General features: G+C 37.3%; 1 protein-coding gene across 6 annotated transcripts in view; it reads right to left on the reverse strand.

The window, feature by feature from the left end:
• Positions 1-22,211, reverse strand: part of VPS13B (vacuolar protein sorting 13 homolog B) — a 750,734-nt gene that overhangs the window by 146,284 nt on the left and 582,239 nt on the right. For 5 of the 6 annotated variants that reach the window (XM_028108562.1, XM_028108579.1, XM_028108553.1 and 2 more), the window contains 2 exons: positions 20,434-20,829; positions 2,447-2,649 (listed from right to left, as the gene is read on the reverse strand). In XM_028108562.1, coding sequence (XP_027964363.1) covers positions 2,447-2,649; positions 20,434-20,829 — 599 coding nt within the window. The remainder of the gene's footprint in view (positions 1-2,446; positions 2,650-20,433; positions 20,830-22,211) is intronic. The other variant, XM_028108571.1, reaches the window with a different exon arrangement.

Raw genomic sequence — 22,211 nt, forward strand, 5'->3', positions numbered from 1 at the left:
CTACTTGAATAAATATATAAAAACAAGAAAATCAATTACATCATATATCGTGAGAATAACAATTTTCAGTGCTGAATTACCAATGAAATTATGTTTGTGTGAGGTAACGTTTATGAGTTAACTTAGCTAAGTGAGAAAACAATACCTATTACAGTTTGAGAGAAGGCAATGAAGATCTTCTAGGCCAAAATGTTTTTAAAAGAATAATAATAACCTTGTGGAATAGCTCCCTACATTTTGTCATGAGTTTAAATAAACACCTCTTAATTATAAGGTTCCTTTCTTTGCACTTTTACTCTTCAGAGAAAAAGAAAGGGAAGATGCTCAATGAACTTGAACTCAGAAGGCTCCCAACTTCTGTGTTTAGCGAGAATGTGCCAACATACAGTATTCCACAGCCCCTGAGAATCAACCACAGAGGAGATACGGTAGAGTTTCAGAACAAGGGCCTTGGTGTTTTCTGTAATAAAGAGGATCAAATTCTCTTTTCTCTGCATGTGAAGAGTTACTAGTCCATAACAGAAGTATGACCCGTGGGTAATAATGATTAATGTCAGAGGACTTAAAATGCAAATAATGTTACATTTGTTTGTATATATTGGATAAAGGCAATACAACCATTATTTTTAAGAGAACCAGATTAACACTGAAAATAGAAAAAATATAAAGACGTAGAAAAAAATAACCCTATACCTGTGGGTAAATTTTAAACCTAAGTTTGGGTCCTGCTGTCTGGAATTAAGGCAACAGAAATAAAGGTAAGAGATGTGATACTAAGTCTACTGTGTTCTCATCAATCTTATTTTTACTGGATCCTGAAAAATAGAGATAAGTAAAAAGTCAAGCTGGGGAGTTGAACACTGTGCTCTGGGCTTTAAATTGTCAAGAGACAGTGACTTTATAATGTAGAGATAATATACTATGTTTTTGTCTTATTGTTGATTTTAATGAGGAGTTACTTTGCTGTCTTGGGAAAATGGTAATACAGTTAATACTGTTGATAAAACAACATGCAATCACATGCTTATTGTTAAATACATGAAGATTTCTGATAGATCCTGAAAATCTCCAAAGCAATACAAAGCAGTAAGTTATTAGAATCCTTTCACATCTTCCCGTCAGTAAAAAAACTGGTGAAAAAGTCAAGGCAACACAACTTTTAGATGAAAACAAGAAATTCATATATAATATGCCTCCATTATTAACAAATTAGTCATTTCCATTTTATGTAATTGTGAATTTCTCAAAATTTTTGGATTTATGTCAAACTTGGGGGACATCAAATCATATAAAAAATATTCACATCTATCCAAATAGAAAGTTACCAAGAAATAAGTTGAATATCCTCACACAGTCCATACATGGCTATAAATCAAATGCATAAAATGCTGCAATTGATTATATATCAAGTGTTAATCATCAAATGTTATAATATCTAAAGAACCTGCCATTGGCAAATGGTTATTATATACTGCTGATGGCACAGTGCTTGAGACAAGTTGACTACTTTGTAGAAAAGTCTATAATTAGAAAAACGTTTAATGACCCAGCAAGCAATTCTACTCCTAGTCATATCCAAGAGAAATGAAAACATATGTCCACACAACAGCTTGTACACAAATGTTCCTAGCAGCATCATTCATAATAACCAAAAGGTGGAAAGAATCCAAATGTCCATCAATTGATAAATAGATAAATGTGGTATGGCCATATAATGGAATATTATTTGGCCCATAAAAAGGAACAAAGTAGGGGTGCCTGGGTGACTCAGTTGGTTAAGCGTCTGCCTTCAGCTCAGTCATGATCCTGGGGTCCTGGGATAGAGCCTCGCATCAGGCTCCTTGCTCAGCGGGGAACATGTTTCTCCCTCTGCATGCAGCTCCCCCTGCTTGTACTCTCTCTCTCTCTATGTGTCAAATAAATAAATAAGATCTTAAAAAAAAAAAAGGGAACAAAGTATTGGCACCTGCTACAATATGGATGAACCTTGAAAACACTATGCTAAGTTAAAGAAGCCAGTCACAAAAGACCAGATTATATGATTCCATTTACATGAAATGTCTAGAACAGTCAAATATGGAGTCATAAAATGTATTAGTAGTTGCCTACACCTAGGGAGAGGATTAGAGGGTAATGGGGAATGAATGCTAATGGGTACAGGGTTTTGAGGGTGTGTGTGTGTGTGTGTGTGTCAATGTTCTAAAATGGGTTATAGTGATGAGCACACAACTTCATGAATTACTAAAAAACCACTGAATCGTACACTTTATTTAGGTGAATTGTGTGGTATGTGAATTCTATCTCAATAAAGCTGCTAAAAAAGCTTAGTAAGAGATCAATCTGATAATACTCATTCTCACCATATCAAGATTTAGTCTAACAGTTCAAAAAATGAACAAAGGCTAGTTGAAAACTTAGGGGAAAAATGTGGCCAATCCCCACAGACCTGTAGCAGACCTCCTCTTAAATCAATGGATATTTTTGGTATGGACTGTTCTGGGCCTGGATTGCCACTGTGTTTACACCACTTAGCTTCCAGATTGGCAGTAGCACAGCATGGTCCTAACAGAATCCGATTTCTTTCTTTGAGACTTGTTTTAAGCAGAAAATCATTTATGCTGAGTAGAAATGATGACTCAAGAATTATACCTGGAAAAAAAAAAAAGAAGAGGGGTATATGTTATAATTATTCCTTGTCAAAAACGTATGTTTGAGCAAGAACTATCTGTATTTTTTAAAAAGCATTAATTCATCCTTTGTCAAAAGCCTTCTTTTTCAGCTGGCTTCCTCCCACAGTTTTAGGACACTTATATAGAATTCTAGTTATGAAGTAGGTATGCCTCATTCACATTCCTAACAAAGAAATATTTGCCAAAACATTATGACTTTTTCCATGTGTGAGCATTTTAAGCTTTATGAGTAGAGACATTTTCATTAAATTGTGCAAGTTTTTCAAACAACTACATTAAGAATAAGAACAGCTGCTTCATTTGTCTATTGTTAACATGATGGGAAAGGGCAATTTTCTGTGATTTCTTATAGTAACAGAGTATAGTATATTATTTTGCTAGACACTCAAGTTTTTGACTGGCCCATGTTAAAATTCAAAACAATCAAAATATATAACATGTGTTTTCTAAAAATTTTAGTTTAATCCAAACTTCACACATCATAACCACTTGAAGTTTACAAAGTCTTAAAAACAGATAGTGGCAGGTTAGATTTATGAGAAAAACTATATGCTATAGTTCAAAGTAAATATACCCAGAAAAGGAATACACTTTAAAATGTAGGTTTTTCTTTTGAACTTAAACTAGAAGTGTAGATCAAAACCTTTTCATAAAACCAACAGCACACTTTAAGATATTTGGATGCAAAGTTAGAGTGGTGGGTTAACTTTCCCCGAAGGAGCTCATATTCTGAATTGTCATTGTGAATATTGAATTTCACCAGACCGCGTTTGTAATGCCCATGGCTTATTTTTCTAATGATATTTGATCCTTAAAAGAGATGAAAGATTAAAAAACACCTTAGGCCCATAGTATACACGTTTCAAAGTATAGTACCCACACTGACTTTTCAATTCTGTGGAGACTTGGAAACTTCATATATGTTGTATGCTCCTACCACAGAAATAAGATAGATAACTTCTAATCTTCCATGGAAGACATCACACCCATGTAAATTAGGGCTAAGACTTTTGTTAAAATTTAGGATGGCAGAAATCAGTTTCATAAATTTTTTCAACTCCATTATGGCACTAAGACTTCCATTTCATTTATACAACTTTCTTGATTCACAACTACACCTCACTTAGAGAAAAGAAATAAAACAGAAAATTAAAAAAAAAAAACAGGTCCCCACATACCTAAGAATCAAAAATCATCTCCATTAATGGGGTTTAGAACTTAAGTCATAACTTCCTGACTTAACTGCATTACATTACCTGAAATATTTACTACTCAACAGTAAATATCTGCTAAATGAAACATATCAATTTATTATTCAGAAATTTCTCATAATGGGATTATGAAAGTTTAGGCTTGATTCAGTACAGTCATCTAGCAAATGAGTATTAAGGGAACATCAGAATTACATTTCTCTTTATTCCCCAATACATGCATCTTCATTCTGCCCTACAGTGAAATACCCAATTATCTAGTAGTAATCTTAATGTGAATATTCTTTTGGTTCCTCATACACAAAATGCTTAATAACCAAAGGCCTTCTAGGCTGCTTATCTCATTTAATGTTTATCATTGCCTCGCCAGAGACCCAGATTTAAAAAATCTCAGGGCCCACTTTGGGAGTTCTTGCTCTCTTATTCCAAGACTTAATTTCTAGATCATTCTATCCATCTCCATTATTTTAAAACATCAAGGAAGAGAGATTTTGGTAAGCTAAATGATTGAAATAGTAGACCACATCATTTTCAAGCTTTAGTAGACTGACCATCCTGGAGGCAAAGACCATTTTATTCAGTATAGCACTGGGCACAACAGTAGCTCTTCAGGATAAATCCCACCAAACTGAATTGCCAGTATAACATCTGATCCTACTTTCATCTGTCTCAACATATTTTTTAATTGACAGACAAAACAGAAAAGTGCTTAAATCTTTGCCATTCTTCATTCTATCAGTGTGTCATAGAATAATAAGGTTGGATGGAGGAGACCTCCATTCCAAGTCCCCCTCCTCTAAAAGAAATCACACAAAACTCTCTTTATTTTGAAACGATGTTAGAAGCACCTAAAACTTGCAAAAATATACAGAGTTCCCATATACCTCTCATCTAGCTATGTAACCATAGCAGAAATACTGAAATCAGGAAATCAACATTGATATCATACCAGTAAGTAATCTATAGATCTCATGTAAATTTTGCCATTTTCCCCACTCCTGTCCTTTGATGGTCCGGGATCCAAACTAGGAATCCCTACTGAATTTAGCTGGCAGATCTCCTTAGTCTCCTTTAACCTGTGACAGATCCTCCAGCTTTCTTTGTCTTTAATGACCTTGATGTTCTTGAGGCCAATTACTTTGCGGAATGTCTCTCAATATATCTGATGTTTTCTCACTAGAATGAAGTTATACATTTTTGGCAAGAATCCCAGAGGAGTGATGCCCTTCTCCGTGTTATCATATTTTGGGGTATGGGATACTGATGTTTTAATGCTGGCAATATTAACTCTGATCACAGGGCTAAAGTGGTGTCTGCCACTGTAAAATTGCTATTTTTTCTTTTGAAAATAACAAGTATCTTGTGGGGGAGATATATGAAGATCATGCAAGTATCCTCTTTTACATAAAACTTTTACCTGCTAATGTTTTAGCATCCATCAGTGGTTCTTGCCTGCAATGATTATGACTGTGGTGTATGAACATGTTGATTTTCCACTTTTCTTATTCTTCTACATTAATTAATTAGCATTCTGTGGTAAAAAGAGCTGTCCTTTCTACCCCATTTATCAGTTCAATTATTTATTTGTATGTGTATGGACTCACAGGTATTTATTTTATTTTATGGATTATAATCTAGTACTATCATTTACTTTGTTGCTTCCACTGAACCAGCTCTGGGCGTTGAGAACCCCTTCAAGTTGGGTCCTGTGTCCTTTTGATATACCCCCAACATTTTTTGAGAACTTCTTTACTTTTTGGCCATAAAAGATGTATTAGGCTTATCCTGTATTTTTCCCATCTCATCTATGGCATCAGTCATTTCTCTAGAAAACAAAATCTAGGTGGTAAGTATGCTCATTGCTACTAGGGCGTCACTGCTTCTAGGCCTTCTCAGCAGAGGGGGCTAAGGAGCCTATGTATATAAACCACCCATGTTTATGTACGCATCTATATTTCTTTACCTATCCATCAGAACATATATTAAAAATCATGAATTCATACTGATGCCTCTGGTTCTCATCCAGCACCACAGAGTGGTTTCTAGCCTTCTCCCTTTCCTTATTTGTACATCTTCCTGTAACAGTGAGAAACCTGCTGAACACCTCTTCTATGTGCTGATTTCTAATCATTCCTAAAATATCACTTTGAAGTGGTGAAAATTAAAGCAGAAGAACTAAGACAGACATAAAGGACAACTTCATGAGAGCAAAGGTAATTATCAAAGAAAAGACTATCAAAAGAAAGGGCTAATATTTATCTCTAGGAGTTTTGTTAAGAATGGGCTTGACAACATTTTGTCTACAGCATACAGATGAAGAAGATTACCTTTCTCACTCTATAATAGATTTCATCTATACAAAGATATTTGTAAGCATATGATAAAATCTTTGTAGAAGTAACTTAATACATACAGAATTTGGAACTTACTAGATATTTCTACTATGCAGGAACTACTGAAAATACTGATATTGTACTGTCTAAATTAGTTTCTGAGGTTTGCTTAAAAAAAAATCCTAGTACTGGAATGACAAAATTTACATCATTATATCTTGTATATATTCCACAGAAAGTGCCTATCTCTTCTCAAAGAAGAACTTTTTTTAAAAAAGATTTTATTTATTTATTTGACAGAGAGAGACACAGCGAGAGAGGGAACACAAGCAAGGCGAGTGGGAGAGGGAGAAGCAGGCTTCCCGCCGAGCAGGGAGCCCGATGCGGGGCTCGATCCCAGGACCCTGGGATCATGACCTGAGCCGAAGGCAGACTCCTAATGACTGAGCCACCCAGGTGCCCCTCAAAGAAGAACTTAAGTAGGGCTGATGGAAGGCTTTTCTTAATTCCCTAAAGTTATACAATTATAAGTATTTATTGCCTGGGGTGAGAAAAAATTCTAAACTTGTTGAATTATTACAAACAAGTATAGAAATATTGACAGCTTTTGTGTCACTGCATACCCTGTTAAATACACAAACACTTCACTGCTGTCATACAAATCCTGTTTTTTGCTTGGGTAGAGACAATGGGATACCTAGAATTCGTGCGAGAATAAAGATAAAGTTTGGGGCTGTAATCTCAGAAAAGTGGCCCAAGAAGTAGGAAGCCAATGGTTGGGCCAACACCTGGGAGTCTGCAACAAGAAGAAGAAAGCCAGCCAGACTCAGGTGTGTATTGAGGAGGGTAGGAGGAGGCAAAATGTACCTGAGATACAGAGACCTTACAATGGAGGCAGGCACTGTTCTAGCTTTAGCTTTATTTCAGCAATAATAGAATCTATGCTTTGCCAGAAAGCAGGCTAGTAGGGCTGGAAAGTTGCCAGACTTTGATTTTCATGTTTGATACTCTCTGGAGTTTGATTTGGCTCAGGGATGAGCATGAGATTCAATGCAAACCAATGAGGTACAGTAATACCAATGAGGAAAGTGGCCTTTCCTCTTGCTCCCTGGCTTTGAAGTTAAGAAAATGAAGGCACTGGAGCTGCTAGGAGCCCCCATGTGGGGTCTGAGGCAGAAGCTATGTAACACAGAAGAGAGATCTACTGGATTCTGCCATGCCTAAGGACAGCACAGGTCCTAAGCTTTTCACCTACATGAGACCGCTTAAACCAGCTTAGGTTGGATTTTCTGTCATTTACAGCCTAAAGCATCCCAAATGAAACAGTCTCTAAGTAAATGGACTGCTAAGGGAAACCACAGTCTTCTATTCTTTCCTCTCAACCCAATCTCTTATTCCAGTGGATTTCTCTACTCTCATGGCTTTAAGGACAATTTCTTTCGATAGTACTCATAACCATGCCTAATTTCTTAAGAAAGTGCTACTCCCATGCCTCTATCTACCTGTAAGGCTTCTGGATCTCTGTGATAACCTCCACCTTGATATTTATACATGCATGCATTCATTATTCAACCAACATTTACCGGTTATCTACTATATACTGGGTAAAGTAAATAATTTGCAATTTTTTCTCCTCAAACCAGATTTTTCCTTCGCAATTTATCATCCTCAAGTTCTGAGATATAAGGAAGTACTAGAGGGGAAAAAACAACCAACAGCGTTTGTAATACTGACTCTGTTAAGCAAATGAACTGTTAAAAAACATGGATACTTCCCTACTATCAAACAAATCTATTTTTTTTTGCTTTGTATTCTCCTTTGTGCTGTTAATTCTTTCATTCTAATCAAGTATTTGTGTACCTATATGTAAGTCGCTCTTCATTTTTCTCCTTTCTTTTCCCCAACAGCCTATTCCTCACTCTCTTCTTACACCTTTGTCATCCATTTACAGTTTGTACTTGATTCTGTCTCAGGTCCACCAGCATTGATCATGGACTTGTTTAAACACACAGGTGGCACTGAGAATTGAAGATGCTCGTGCTAGCAGTGAGGACACAGAACAGGCCCTGCCCAAAGGCACAGACATAAGTGTGCCCTGCTTGGTCCCTTCTGCCCCCTTCTCTGTTCTTCTGTGGTTCACTTTTGAGGCAACTGACTTAACCCATCCGCATGTGCCCATTGGCCCACCACACTGATTACACACACCAGCTGTGGCATTGCTCCTCACTGAAGGGTTCCGGGTTATTGGTGCCACCACAGAAAAGTTCACCCACAAGTACCAGCTTTTAAGTTTAAATTAGAGTCTCTGTTTCCTTTTGAACATTTCCTGCTACGTTTAAAAAAAAAAGCTACAACAAAATAATAGAAAAACATGTTAGTTCAAGTGGTTTTAATCTTGGAGTAAATGACCAGTAGTAAGAGATTATGATGATCACTTAATAATAAAGAGTGGTGATGAATTTCACAAAGGGTCATTTATAAATGGTAAACCGAACTTCACACTTTTACCACAAAATATGAAAATAATCCCTGGGACCCATGACAGGGTTATTGATTTTCCTTTTCCCTTTCTTTTACTTCGTGAGAAGCTAGCCTACGGGACGTCATCCTCTCCTTTTTGTTTTTTCATCCGGAAACATGCTAAATACCTTCCTTGGGATGAAATGAATCTTGTTTTATGTATCACCACACACACCCACGGAGAACACTCAGAGTTCATGTAAACTAGATACTTACACATTTCAAATCTGGTATAAATGGCAACAGAAAGTGCATTAAGGAATGTGTTACTCTCCTTCCTAGTGGACCACTGATGTACTGTTGGATAAAATTACTACATGTAAAAACTATAAAGAACTATCTGCTCAGCGGTGGAAAAGGCCAAGTGATTTTGTGACATTTTGTCTCGGTGTGTATCTGCACATGTGTGTGCATACTGCAAATATGACGATATGTTTACATTTGTTCTAGCGGGCGAATATACAGGTGTTTGATGTGGTATCCTTTATATTTTCTGAACTGTTCATTTCCCCCCTAAATTTCCAAAAATAATATGGAGAGAAGAAAAAAAATTAAATATGCTGTGGAAGCGTAAGATTTTAAATGGTCACTTAAACTTTTAAAGTATGAATATTATTAAAGTTACTCAAACATTTATCAGGTCATTTTTTAAATCTTTTAACTTTGAAATAATAATAGGCTTTTAGAGCAAAGTTGATACCCTTTACTCAACTTCCCTTAAAGTTAACAACTTACGTAAGCTATAGTATGATTCTCCAAAGCCAGTAAATTAACCTCAGTACTCCTAACTAATTTATAGACCTTATTTGAATTTCACATTACTCCCCGCATGTCCCTTTCCTGTTCCAGGATCCAACCCAGGACCCCACACTGCATTTAGCAATTGTGTGCTCAACCAAGTATATAACCTCTTCTACTTCCTTCCCATTCAACAGAATGCTTTTCTGATTTTTCCATTGGCCTCTTTCAAAAATCTGTTTATATTTTTAATTTCAGCCCTAGCAAACTAATGGCAGATATTTAATTAAACTAAATGAGGTGTAACAACATTGAGAAGCAATTTCAGAAACAACTGGTATGATAAACAGAAATAATCTTGCTTGGTTTGCATACTGACATACTTTTCATTGAGTGTAAAAATTTAGTTCAAGGAACAAGTAGTTTCATGACCTTTAAAATACTTCTTCGGAAGACTAATAAATGCAAACCACTTGTTTTGGAGAATGTTTACAAAATGCTGCCAGCCCTACATCGTCAGTCTCTACTAGACATTTGGTAAGGCTCCTATTCTCTACATGCTGACTGTGCAAAATGCAATCTGAATCAGGGCTTCTGTATGTCATGAGCAAGAGTACTCAGTGATGACATGTGCTAGCAAAACACATCCAGGTATTTTTTTATACAGCTGGAAATAATCTAAGGCTACTAGAAAATCAGCAAGCATGGGTTAGATACATCTACAGGTCAATTTGCATAACAGTGAAGCATCTGGGTGCCTCAAAAAGCGAGGAAGAAAACAATTTTTATAAGGATCTATGAAGAGATGATCCATAAAGAGATGACCATAAATAACCAGATGGCCAGAAAAAATTTTTCTAAGTATGGTTCATAAAGAGATTAGAACTCTTCTCATTTCTAGTTCCTTCAACTAATTATGTTAAAGTACATAAAAAATGGTATTTGGGTATTTTAACCATGAACAAAATAAACAAACCTTGCTCCCCCCCAACAGAATATGTAAGTTGACCAGATTGTATTTAATTACATTCTGTTTTATAATATGCCTATATATTTGTTACCTATTAATATAGTAAACTAAAATATAGCCTAAGATTAATATATGGAACAGAACATAACAAAGCTGTCAGAGAACTACATGTATGTTGAAAGGGATGCTGGTGCTCTTGAACAAATTTACTACAAAGTCTAGCCATCAAAATGAGAGCCCAACCGGGTGGTCCCCTTGCTAACATGTATCTCCTCCCATCTGATGATTTGTCATGGGTGGGGTTTCCAATCCCCATGTACTCTCACCCAGTCCTCACTGATGAATAAAAGCCTTTCCCCCAACCCCCACCGCTCTAACCCAAACCTCTTTTGACCATAATAAAATGACAAGTAAGAAGAATGGGACTTTTTTTTTTCTTTCACATAAATAAAGGGGGAATTACTCATCAAAGACAAAAATGTCTACGAGTTAGCTATTTTTACTTGGCCTTTGTCTGGGAGAGGTATTTTCTGAGAAATGTTTTAGAACTCAGATTCTAGAAAAACTAAACTAAAAATACCAAAGGGTAATGGAGGATAAATTTTGCCTCTTTCTTCCTCTCCAACTGCCACCATGCTCACTGTTTTCACAGTTGTGTCAGTTTATTAGAAAAATAAAACTTGATTGGACCATGTGGCCATGTTTTTTTTTTTTTTTTTTTTTTTTTAAAGCTGACTGGCAAAAAAAAAAAAAGCTGACTGGCAGATCTGACTGTGCATACTGGAAAGTGTACGGCAACCTTACCGAGGAAGGAACAACAGTAAATACACACTTCAAAAGTTTCTTAGAGGAATACAGTAGCTGGTTAATTACATGAGGAAACTGCTGTGAATCAATTTTTTTTTTAAAGTAAGTTACATGGATGGAAGAATTGGTTTAAACTTACTCAAACAGTGTTGAAAGCGAAATGACTTGCTTAATAATTTACTACAGCCGCTTAGAAATTGGTCTTGATCTGCATAATCCAGGTGTTTTAAGACTGGTAATAACAGACCAATCAAAAGCCAGGGGACGTGTTACAGTCTTCACTCCATCTCAGAATATCCCTGGGCAAATCACTTAATCTTTCACCCTTAGCTCAAGGGGGGAGTTAGGACTAGTTCAGTGGGCCTCAATCCAGGGTTCTTTGACCTGAGAGAGTTCCACATAATAATGGTGGTTCATGAGGTATTTTCAATATTTCAAAGAGCCCTGGGGCGCCTGGGTGGCTCGGTCATTAAGCGGCTGCCTTCGGCTCAGGTCATGATCCCAGGGTCCTGGGATTGAGCCCCGCATCGGGCTCCCTGCTCAGCGGGAAGCCTGCTTCTCCCTCTCCCACTCCCCTTGCTTGTGTTCCCTCTCTCGCTGTCTCTTTCTCTGTCAAATAAATAAATAAAATCTTCAAAAAAAAAATATTTCAAAGAGCCCAAAAGAAATCATGAATCTATCTGAAACAGGCTCGGAGGTGCAGTAAACTTTTCTTTTTGGTTACAGTCATAGCGAGTTGGTGTAGTTATGTTAGCTACCTCATCCTAAATGCAATGTGTTTGGATCATGAGATCTATGAGAGAAAAAGATAAAAAAGGGTTCTCGATAAAGAAAAGGATGATCTGTAAGATAACTTTCAACTTGGAGATTTAGTGACCTATGACTTCACCATTCATGTGGTACTGGGAGAGGGAAGCGGGGGAAGATACAAAAAAGACCAATATTTATTGAGGAATTTAATAAATCTGTGCCAAGGAATGTGTAGGGTACTCTGAGTACATTATCTCACTTAATCCTTTCAACAGGCCTGTGAATTAAGTATTTTTGCCTTCATTTTGGAAATGAGTGTTGTAACTTTTACCACCATCAACTGCCAGTAAGTAGCAAGGCTAGGATTCAGATTCTGTCTGCCTCCTTCCAGCACCAGGTTGTTCTATAAAATCTACTGCTATTAGTTAGCTCTTAGTAATTTCATTTTTCCAGTTGGCAACAGGTTTGTGAATAAATGCTTTTTCCTGTCCCCAGCTGTCTTGCATGGCCTCGGTATGTTATGCCAACACAGCCTACAGGTCCAGAGGCCCAGCCAGAGAGTAAAAGAACATCTAAGACATGTCCTCAGTCACTCATTACTGATGACGTTGCTTTGCCAGAAATTTTCCTAGCAAATAGCCTACTCATGGCTTATGTGGATGAGAGGGCAATTTGCTGTGACCACAGGCAAAACTAAATGCCGTCACAAATTCAGTAGAGCGGGGGAGAGAGATTTACTCCTAATCTTCCTTTTTCCACAGCCCCAGCACGGAGGGCTACAATAATTCTTGTCCATTTCACCTAATACTAACCTATAAGGTGCTACCATTAAGATGCAGAGGAGAAGCTGCTGAGAGCTCCAGTACTTAATTACTAGGACTGGAAACTTTCTTCCCTAACAGCACTCTGCAGTGAGATATCTTTATGTCAACTGATAGCATTTTTGTTGTCTCAAAGGCCCTTTTTTCTCCTGCCCATGGAACATTGTTTTAAATAGGTATATGTGGGAAATTTTTATCAGTTGCCCTTCCCCCTTTCCAAATGTATCTAAAACTAGAGAAATCGTTCTTTATCATACCTTTGTTAAAACTAGAAGAAATAAAAAGCATTTTTTTTTCCTATGGTACTTAAGATACACAAAGTCCACTGCAATGGGACACAATTCTAAAATATCTAACCTAAGGCCAAAGTTTTCTAGTAGTCTAGATTAAGTTTAGAATTTGGTAACTAAAAACAATAGGAAGAACTAGACCAATACAGCTAGAGACAAGATTGAAGGTGGATATACTTGGAAGAGTATACTTGTACTGGATTTCTCATTAGAAGGGAGCAAGTCCTGTGAAGACTTCACATTCCCCAAGAGAACCATATTTACACAATTAACAATTCTTTTGTTGGAAAAAAAAGCTTTCATTATTGCATGTGGACACATGTGGGCTGTGTAAAAAATATAAAAGATGTGTAACACACGGTAAACAGAAAGTAATGATCTTAAACAGGCCAAATCCTTGAACTCGTCATTAATAAATGTCTCTCCTGCATTCAGCTACCCGGGCTGCTGGGAGCCTGTTTTCTTCAAGTACTTCAAACACTGAAATCCAGGAACATTTATTATTTTAATCCATTACAGGCAGTGCTTGATTTAACTTTATTGGTTGTGGTGGTGGTAGTGGTTATAAGTGGGGGTACAGCAATGTTCTTTTACACATCATTTCAAAAGGGCTTAATTATATTTTATAGTTTGGGCCAGGAATTCTGCTTGTTTTTTGTCTAACAAGGTTCAAATGGAGTTCAGGTCGATGATGAATCAGAAGAAAAAGTCAGAGATGGTTATCTCTCGGAGATGAGCTCATCTCCCTCTACGAAAGGCTGGGCAGGTACACAATGTTCGCTACACCAGAGCACATGACAGTGCTCGACATCCGAAGCTGGTTGCTTATTAGATGATTTTTAACACATTAGCAATTCAATCCAGCAGTTATCTTCTTCATTTCTAAAGTAACTATCCTATGTATTTTAAAGGTTTCCCATTGGAATCCAAAGCAGCTATAGTAACCACCTAGCACTAAAACAAAAAATGGATGTGAAGAATAATAATCACAAAACAGACATTTTTAAAAAATGCACAAAGCTTTTTAAAACAGAAAAATTTAAGTATCCCAAATGAAAGATGTAGAAGACTGTATTAATATAATTGGGTTAAACAAAAGAGTAAGTAACGGTGTAAACGTGTCTGAACAGCATTTATCTCCCAGGGTTTTGTTTTGTGTTTTTTTTTTTTTTTTTTAAAGATTTTATTTATTTATTGGACAGAGAGAGACAGCGAGAGCAGGAACACAAGCAGGGGGAGTGGGAGAGGGAGAAGCAGGCTTCCCGCCGAGCAGGGAGCCCGATGTGGGACTCGATCCCAGGACCCCGGGACCACGACCTGAGCCGAAGGCAGACGCTTACATCAAACATTCTTAATCTGTTACCTCTCTTTCTAAGGGTGTGAAGAAAGATCTAAGATAACGCTGCCTATTATTATCCAAAATTCCAGCTAATTATATATTATTGCATGTAACAATTACAACAAGGAGAATAAAATTTGCATGGTGGGATTTCTTCTCCACTGCATGCGATTTCTGAGAAGAGGACAAGAGAATTACTCCCCAAGACAGCATCTTATACATTTATGGTTTTTATTTCCCACAATATTAGAGAAATAATACGGAACATTATTTTGAAAAAAAGTAACGAGAATTTTACTTTTTTCTCATTTCCCGTTTAATTTTAGAACTTCCTATTCTACTTCTTTTGAATGTCTCAATAGTCCATCAGTATATACAGAAAAATATCACTGTTGAAAAGAATCCGTAATCTATAGATAATTTAAGAGTAAAACAAGAGGGACACGCCAGTTCATCAGTAGCAACTTTGAACCTTGTTATAAAGTAATAAGAGGGAATCTGACCAGGATTAATAGTGGTACTCAGTTGTGAGGTGAGGGGTGTCAGGTTTCACGGACTCTAGGCCATCTGTTCTGCCTGCCTCCATTTTACTTCTGCAAAACTATAAACGCACCTCTACCTCAGGGACTATAGAAAGGCATTAGAATTCTTCTGCTTTTCATTATCACAAGATTCAGTAACTCATTTCATTGTCAAGATAATCCCCTTTTACTCTTTCTTTTGCGCTTGCAGGGTATGCCAAAATGACAAATAAAATCCCAGATGTTACAGACCCAATGAGGTCTCCACCTTTCCTTGAGTGTTGGGTTTAAGCTACTTGGGACATAGTGTCAAAAATGACAGGACCCTGATGCCCACACCCAATATTCATTAAGGTTTGTTAGTGATCTGTATAGTGGTCCACAAGCTGTACTTCCATTTCAGTCCTCGGTGGCGGCTTGAAAGTTAAGTTTGTCCTCTGGCTTTAATTGTCAAAGAATTCATTTCCTATTGTTCAGGCATTGGAAAGAGAAGCTGTTTCTTTCTAAAAGTAACGAAAGTCTTTGGGGTGTTGTAAATGGCTGGCTATTGCGACATTATTTTAGGTAGTCATATCTAATTTAATGTTTTATTTCCCCTTAGGCTTACTTGCATTTCTGCCGCATCCAACAGCTATGACAACACCTTGAGAGATTTTCCTCAGGAGATCCAGTTAGCTGTGGAATGAAAAGCTGGAGCTCCACTTTGGATCAATTAATGACCGGGTTTCACTTTTCAGTACATGAAAAGGAACTTTAGGTTCTTTACGTTTTATGGGTCTTGAATTTGGTGAACACGAGAAGAGGCATTCCTCTATGTGAAAAATAATGTGCCTGTGCTGTCTTTCTATTTCTGTTTATACACACAGGTAAGTGCATCTGGATGACAGAGGCTGGGGTAGTGAAAGTTATTTAAAATGACAGCTCTTTGACCAGGAGTTCAAGTCATTGTTTTCTGCCACGGATGACAAGTCCCCTAAGTGCCTATGGACAGAGGATCCTTGCAACTTTTCCCCAAATTCTGACTAAAATGCAAACCAAGATGGCCTCACTTAGGCTCTTCTCCCAACCCTTTGTGCCACTGAACTTGTTTATATCCCATTTCCCTTTTCCTTATCTACATGGAGCCCGCTAATCTAAGCGTCCCTGAGCAAGAGCAAGGCAGCCTAAAGAATAGCCATTTCACAGCCTGAATCGTGTACCCTCATTTGCCAAAATCTAAGGAGTGCTGCCCTAATAGAGCCATGATTTACTCTGACAAGGGGAGCGAAAGTCTGCAGCTCACTCCCCACCCTGCCTATGGAAAATGCTACACTGCGTTCACAATTTATAGCTACATACTTATGGTTTCTCCAAAACGACATACTTCAAACGACAAAAAAAAAAGATTGTATTATGTGTGTAGGTGGGGGGAAGGGCGTTGTTTTTAAAAAGAACACACTATAGAATGGGATGGATTTAATAGAGAGCAAAAGAAATACTACCAAGCCTTAAAATGTTTCAGAAAATAAGATAGAATCTCTAAGTGAGATTCATTTTGTTATTTTTTTTCTCAGTATTGTTTGCCAACTGAAAAAAAACTAAGCATTACGTCTACTAAAATCAGAACTTCAGAGCCATTTTACCAAAGACATATGGGAGAACATAAGTATTCTAGCAGAAATACGAGTTAGGTTATTATAAGTCACTGTTACACTAGCATCTGCAGAGTAGAAGTAGGAAAAAAATCAAGTCCCTTGAAACTCTCATAGTTTAGGGTCACAGGATAGTACAGAAGGCTAAGAAGAACTTGTGGATTTTTTTTCTTTTTTAAATTGAAAATATTTAACCATTTCATTTTGTTTCAAATGATGAGAACATTTCAGTGAATAATTTGTACATATTTTGTTGCAGAAACCAGTAAACGAACAGGAAAACGTCCTAGATTTAAGTGTATTGTCAATGTGTTGGGAAGAAGATTAACTTTCCCCTTTCATGCTCTTGTTACTCCTTTTCCCCATACTCTTCCCATAAGCTTATGACAGTTTAGATGATAAAAAATACAATCCTTAGATGGACTCAAACATTTTTTGTACCCTTCAAAAGTGAGGAAACATGCCTACAACACATTCCCCATTGTGTTTCTCTAAATTTTACTTAGAACATAAGATTCCTCTGGCATTACAAATCTATTTCAGCTCCTAAATTAAAACTCATCTGGAAAGGACTGTTTTACCCTGTTTATATAACATTGTCACATAAAGAGTGTTAAAAAAAATATTTCACTAAAAATAGCTTGCGTAAGTTAGGGATTAGAGTAGTTTCTGCTGCTATAATTGTTCCTTTGTAGTTTTTTCCATGATGTTTTTGCAGTGTTTTTGACTGTGTTTATTAAAGTCAGCACATCAAAAAGGATCAAAGAGAAAGTGAGTGAGAACCAAAGAAACCCCAAGTGTGTTGTCTCATTGGGGAGTTATGCAGATTCGCATAAACAAGTGCAAATTGTTGAGGTTTTAATGAAAATTTTCTACAATTATTTTATCTTAAGTCATTCTATACAATAACATCTGTACAGCAGATGGCTATACTGTACCAAGGCAATGCTCCTTTTTCTCTCTCTGTTTAATAGTACATCTGAAATGACTACTTTTGTCACTGTGCTCAATTTGGTTCAGCAAATAATTTGAAAAGTGCAGCTGCTGCAGATGGGTCACAATAGTTACATAAACTGTAAAATCAAAGACACAGTTAGGTATTTCTGTATTAGATTCAAACTATAAAAATCTGACATTAACTCTGTTGAGCTCAAAGATACACTATAAAAAAGTTTAGTTCAATGAAGAACGATGTCACTTGCATAATAAGAAAAGAAATATAACTACTGGTAGGAGGGTTTTTTTTGGGGGGGGGTGAGGGATATTTTTACCACTCATCAAAAATATACCTTGCATATATATTTGAGTATATTTCATCCAGGTTGCAAAGCATGACTTTTTAAGATATTCAACTATATAATGAAATTAATGTTCAAAGCTTAAAAAATGATATTTGGCTTTTAAAAAGTTTTGCTTAGCTATACATTAATTTTTGAAAAATATGTAATAATCTCTCAATTATAATTTCCCAGAAATCAGCCATCAGCAATAACTAGAACTTAACACAATCTTATTTTATTTGATTATAATTAGTGATTAGTTTGCTAACGTTATCTTCTTAAACTGAGCATGCTGCTGCATGAAGGAGAAATGCAGAGAACAGATTTGGCATTCGTTATGTTCTCATAATAAAATTGTTCCTATTAAATAGCTAACTTCAATTTGATTTGTTGACACAAGTAACTACTTGAGAACGTTTGTTGGACACTACACATTAGACTTGTATAAAGAATGTCTTTGTAGGAGCTATAGTTTCTATTTCTGTGTTTAACTAGATTGAAGGGCATAATTGTAAAAGAGATAGGGGTATGTAGTTTTTCCAGGCTGAAGGGGGGAAAAAAAAAGTTACAAAAGCAGAATGAGTCCACTATCTTGTGGAGCTCAGGGAGAGGATTTTAACGACATTATAGAGATGTTTACTGAGGACAGATACTATTAAAAGTGGGTAAAATATGAGTAGCAAATGAATAAAACAAGACAGAAAAGGACCTAGAATTGAGGACAGTCCATTTAAATTGTTTCCCTCTGCGTCCTAACCTTTCCCTGCTATGATGAAGGTACAACTGGAAAGGCGTGGGAACCAGCCAGTGTTGTCTGGGTTGCAATCTATTTGTGGATAAATCAGACACTGTAAGTAACCTCCAGTGCTTCACAGTCTTTCATGTCCCATGGACCTTGCATTTTTCATTTCTAACTTTTAAGACAATAAAAAAAAATACAGTGCTTTTAGCTGGCTTGGTCACAAATATTTCTGGTGAGAAAGAAATAAATCATCTACTTTTTGGCCTAAAACTCATACTTCTCAACCATAAAACTTTTCCTTTATCTCTTAAACTACTGTGCCCAAACTGGCTACATGGAATTAAGTTCCAGGGAGTCTCCAGCTGCCACTTACCTACTTTTTAGTAAGCAACTAAGCTGCATAGAGTTTCAGGATTTACTTTATCCCCTACACTATCCCTCTAGCCCCAATTCTTTCCTGCAAATTAAAGTGGAAAAAAATGTTTCCTTTTGCTACTTTTACTTTTCAAAGTATAATTTCTGGCACTGTGCCCTGAACTCCAAACAGCAGCAGGTTCTGTGACTGAAAACTGTTACTTCCCACCGGTACCTTGCCTTTTCTCTTCCCCTCTTCCCATTCCTTCTGCTTACCCTTCTCCAGTGTGAAAAAGCACATTAACACTTCAGTCATGGTAACAAAAGAGAAAAATGTGGATGTCATTGCCGGTTAATTTCTCACCTCCCCACCCATCGATGCCATCCAGTTTGCAGGGTCCTCACCACCCTTTGCTAGGCTAGGTCCCGAAGCGTAGCCTTCGTCTGCCAGGTACTGCTGGCTCAGTCACTGGCACTGTCCCTGCCAAATTGAACCTTGGTTTTTGCTACACTTTGCGTAGCAGACTTGCCACCTGAATAATTTCTCTTTTTAAATAAATTGTGACCAGTGACTTAATACAGTGCATCAGAATCATCTGCAGAGCTTTTGGAACACAGATTTCTGGGCTCCATGCCCACAGCTGTTGATTCAGTAGGTCAGGGGGAGGGTCTGAACCCTGGCATTTCTAACGAGTTCCTAGGTGATGCTGATACTGTTGGTTCTGAGAGCACGCTTCGAGAAGCACTGCTCTAAGGGTTCACAAAACTTGATACTCCATTCTTTCCCTCCTGCTATCTTCTTCTTCTTTTTTTTTTTTTAACATATACTGTATTATTTGTTTCAGAGGTACAGATCTGTGAGAATGAAGGGGGGGAAATCGGAGGGGGAGAAGAACCATGAGAGACGATGGACTCTGCAAAACAAACTGAGGGTTCTAGAGGGGAGGAGGTGGGGGGATGGGTTAGCCTGGTGATGGGTATTAAAGAGGGCACGCTCTGTATGGAGCACTGGGTGTTATACGCAAATAATGAATCATGGAACACTGCATCAAAAACTAATGATGTAATATATGGTGATTAACATAACAATAAAAATTTAAAAAAAGATATGGGAAAAAGAAAACCTTGATACTCCACTGTTCCACTAAGCTATTTTAGGTAAAAAGGAATTTAGAAGTGGATGATTTTACAGACATCTGTAGGAACATGCCCGAAGAGATGGATACCAACAGTTTCATTTAGGGTGTTAAAATATTTAGTTCAAAGTATTTGTTATAAAATTACCTCTTAAAATAAGGTCACAAATCAGAAACGTCCCTGTCTGTAATGGTCCTTAAAACTTTTAACCTCTACATAATATGAATCTTCAAAATTATGCATTTTCAGATGCAAATAAATCATATTATTATCTCCCTCCCCCCCTTTCTGTGACTTACCAGGTACTTTTTGTGCTGCTTTGACATTAAGGCTTCCACTGAGGGTTGATAAAGATGCTAATAGGCATGGTTTACTAGGATGGGGGACAGTTTCCATGGAGACCACAATCTGAGTAGTATGGACAGAAATTTTTTGAAAGCAAGAAACAGTTCTCCACATGTTTTCTTGAAATGGAATCTTCTGTGCTCCATCACCGTGAACCTTAGGTTTTGACAACTTTCCACGGTAACATTTTGAGGTTGGAAACTCATCCTTATTCAGCGTGGTATCCGAAGGGGCTGAAGTCTCTTTGCTGTGTGCACTTCTTATCTTCTTTAATAAATTGTTTATCTGATCCAACTTGGTAAAACTCAGGTTTGCTTTCAAAGGCTTTGATATGTCCAAGTTGATGTCTGCTATATAATTGAAACAGATAAGAAAAGTACTGAAGCTCTGTCATTGAATATAAGCCCTTACTTCCCTGTCGAGCTCCTATTTAAGTCTCCCTACACTTGTACGGTGGACTCATTAGGATGCCAGGTGTTATAACTCTTTTATTCATCACCTAACTGATCTTTCCACGTAGTTACTTGAAGGAACACTTTCCCTGGACTACTTACGTGCCTACCTTCCTGTCTCAATCCATGTGACTGTTCTGACAGAGTGAAGGCCATGCATTGACATCTCTTTCTGCCCTCCCACTCTGAGACAGACTTAAGCAGCTATTTTAGTTTGTTACTGGAACTGGCATTCTTTCTTCCAAGGTAAAAGGACTTCCCCTAGTATCTAGCACAATGTTTGACACAAATACTGGTGTCAATAAATATCTGTCCAACTGACTAATTGAAGTAGCCTGCCCTACTTCATTCTCTGATCAAGTATATGCAGACAAGGTTTGTTTCCCCTTTGTGGCCTACATTCCGCATTCGAAGACATTTAAACACCCCATCCAATGTAACATATGTACACAGAGATCTCTTAAAACCCACAGTCCATTTTATATGTACCATATACCAGATGTTGTCCTTATTTGCTACTCAGCACCTGACATTAAAACTGACCAGCTTTAATTTTCTGTTTTTGCCTTCTTCTGTTTTCATTATCAGTAAGCCCTAAGACTAGAAGCGTTGTGAAGGCACAGCAGGTCATACATCTTTATATCCAGTGCTTGGCACAGTGTGTCTCGCCTATGTTTGAGCATAACTGAACCTAACAAGTGTTCTTTTCACCGGAGACTGAGTATAAACTGCAAGACACAATTCCAGATGAAGCCAATGGCAAGGTTATTAAGCAGATAAAGTTAGTTTCTATACCTTTCTTCATAAGGTTCTCCTTACAGTTTTCTCCTGGCCACCCACGTTCCCTCGGGGTGCCACCCTTTTTAAGTGTGCCTTCCCATGTGCTTCTTTAATCGGGCCTAGCAAAACTCTGAGAGTCCTACTTCTAGCTAGTTGTCTGCCAGAAAGGATCAGACATCTGAGTCACCCTTTGCAATACCAAAATGCTCCCTGCTGCCCATATTTTTTTAAACAGAAAAAACACCCTAACTTAAAGGAGTTATTTTTTTAACTTCCTATTGATAGGTTATCTCACCCACCATATAATTTACTTATTTAAAGTGAACAATTCGATGGTTTTTAGTAAACTAACAAGACTGTGCAATTTTTGCCTCTATTTCCAGAACATTATCATCACCACACCCCAAATAATCCCAGACCACTTAGCAGTCCCTCCCTACCCATTCCCTACCTCTAGCCTCAGGCAACCACTATTTTAATTTCTTTCTCTATAGATTTGC

This window comes from Eumetopias jubatus, unplaced genomic scaffold (assembly GCF_037043125.1).
Source record: "Eumetopias jubatus isolate StellerSeaLion01/CBP00866 unplaced genomic scaffold, mEumJub1_p1.0 scaffold_4, whole genome shotgun sequence".
Classification (NCBI taxonomy): domain Eukaryota; kingdom Metazoa; phylum Chordata; class Mammalia; order Carnivora; family Otariidae; genus Eumetopias; species Eumetopias jubatus.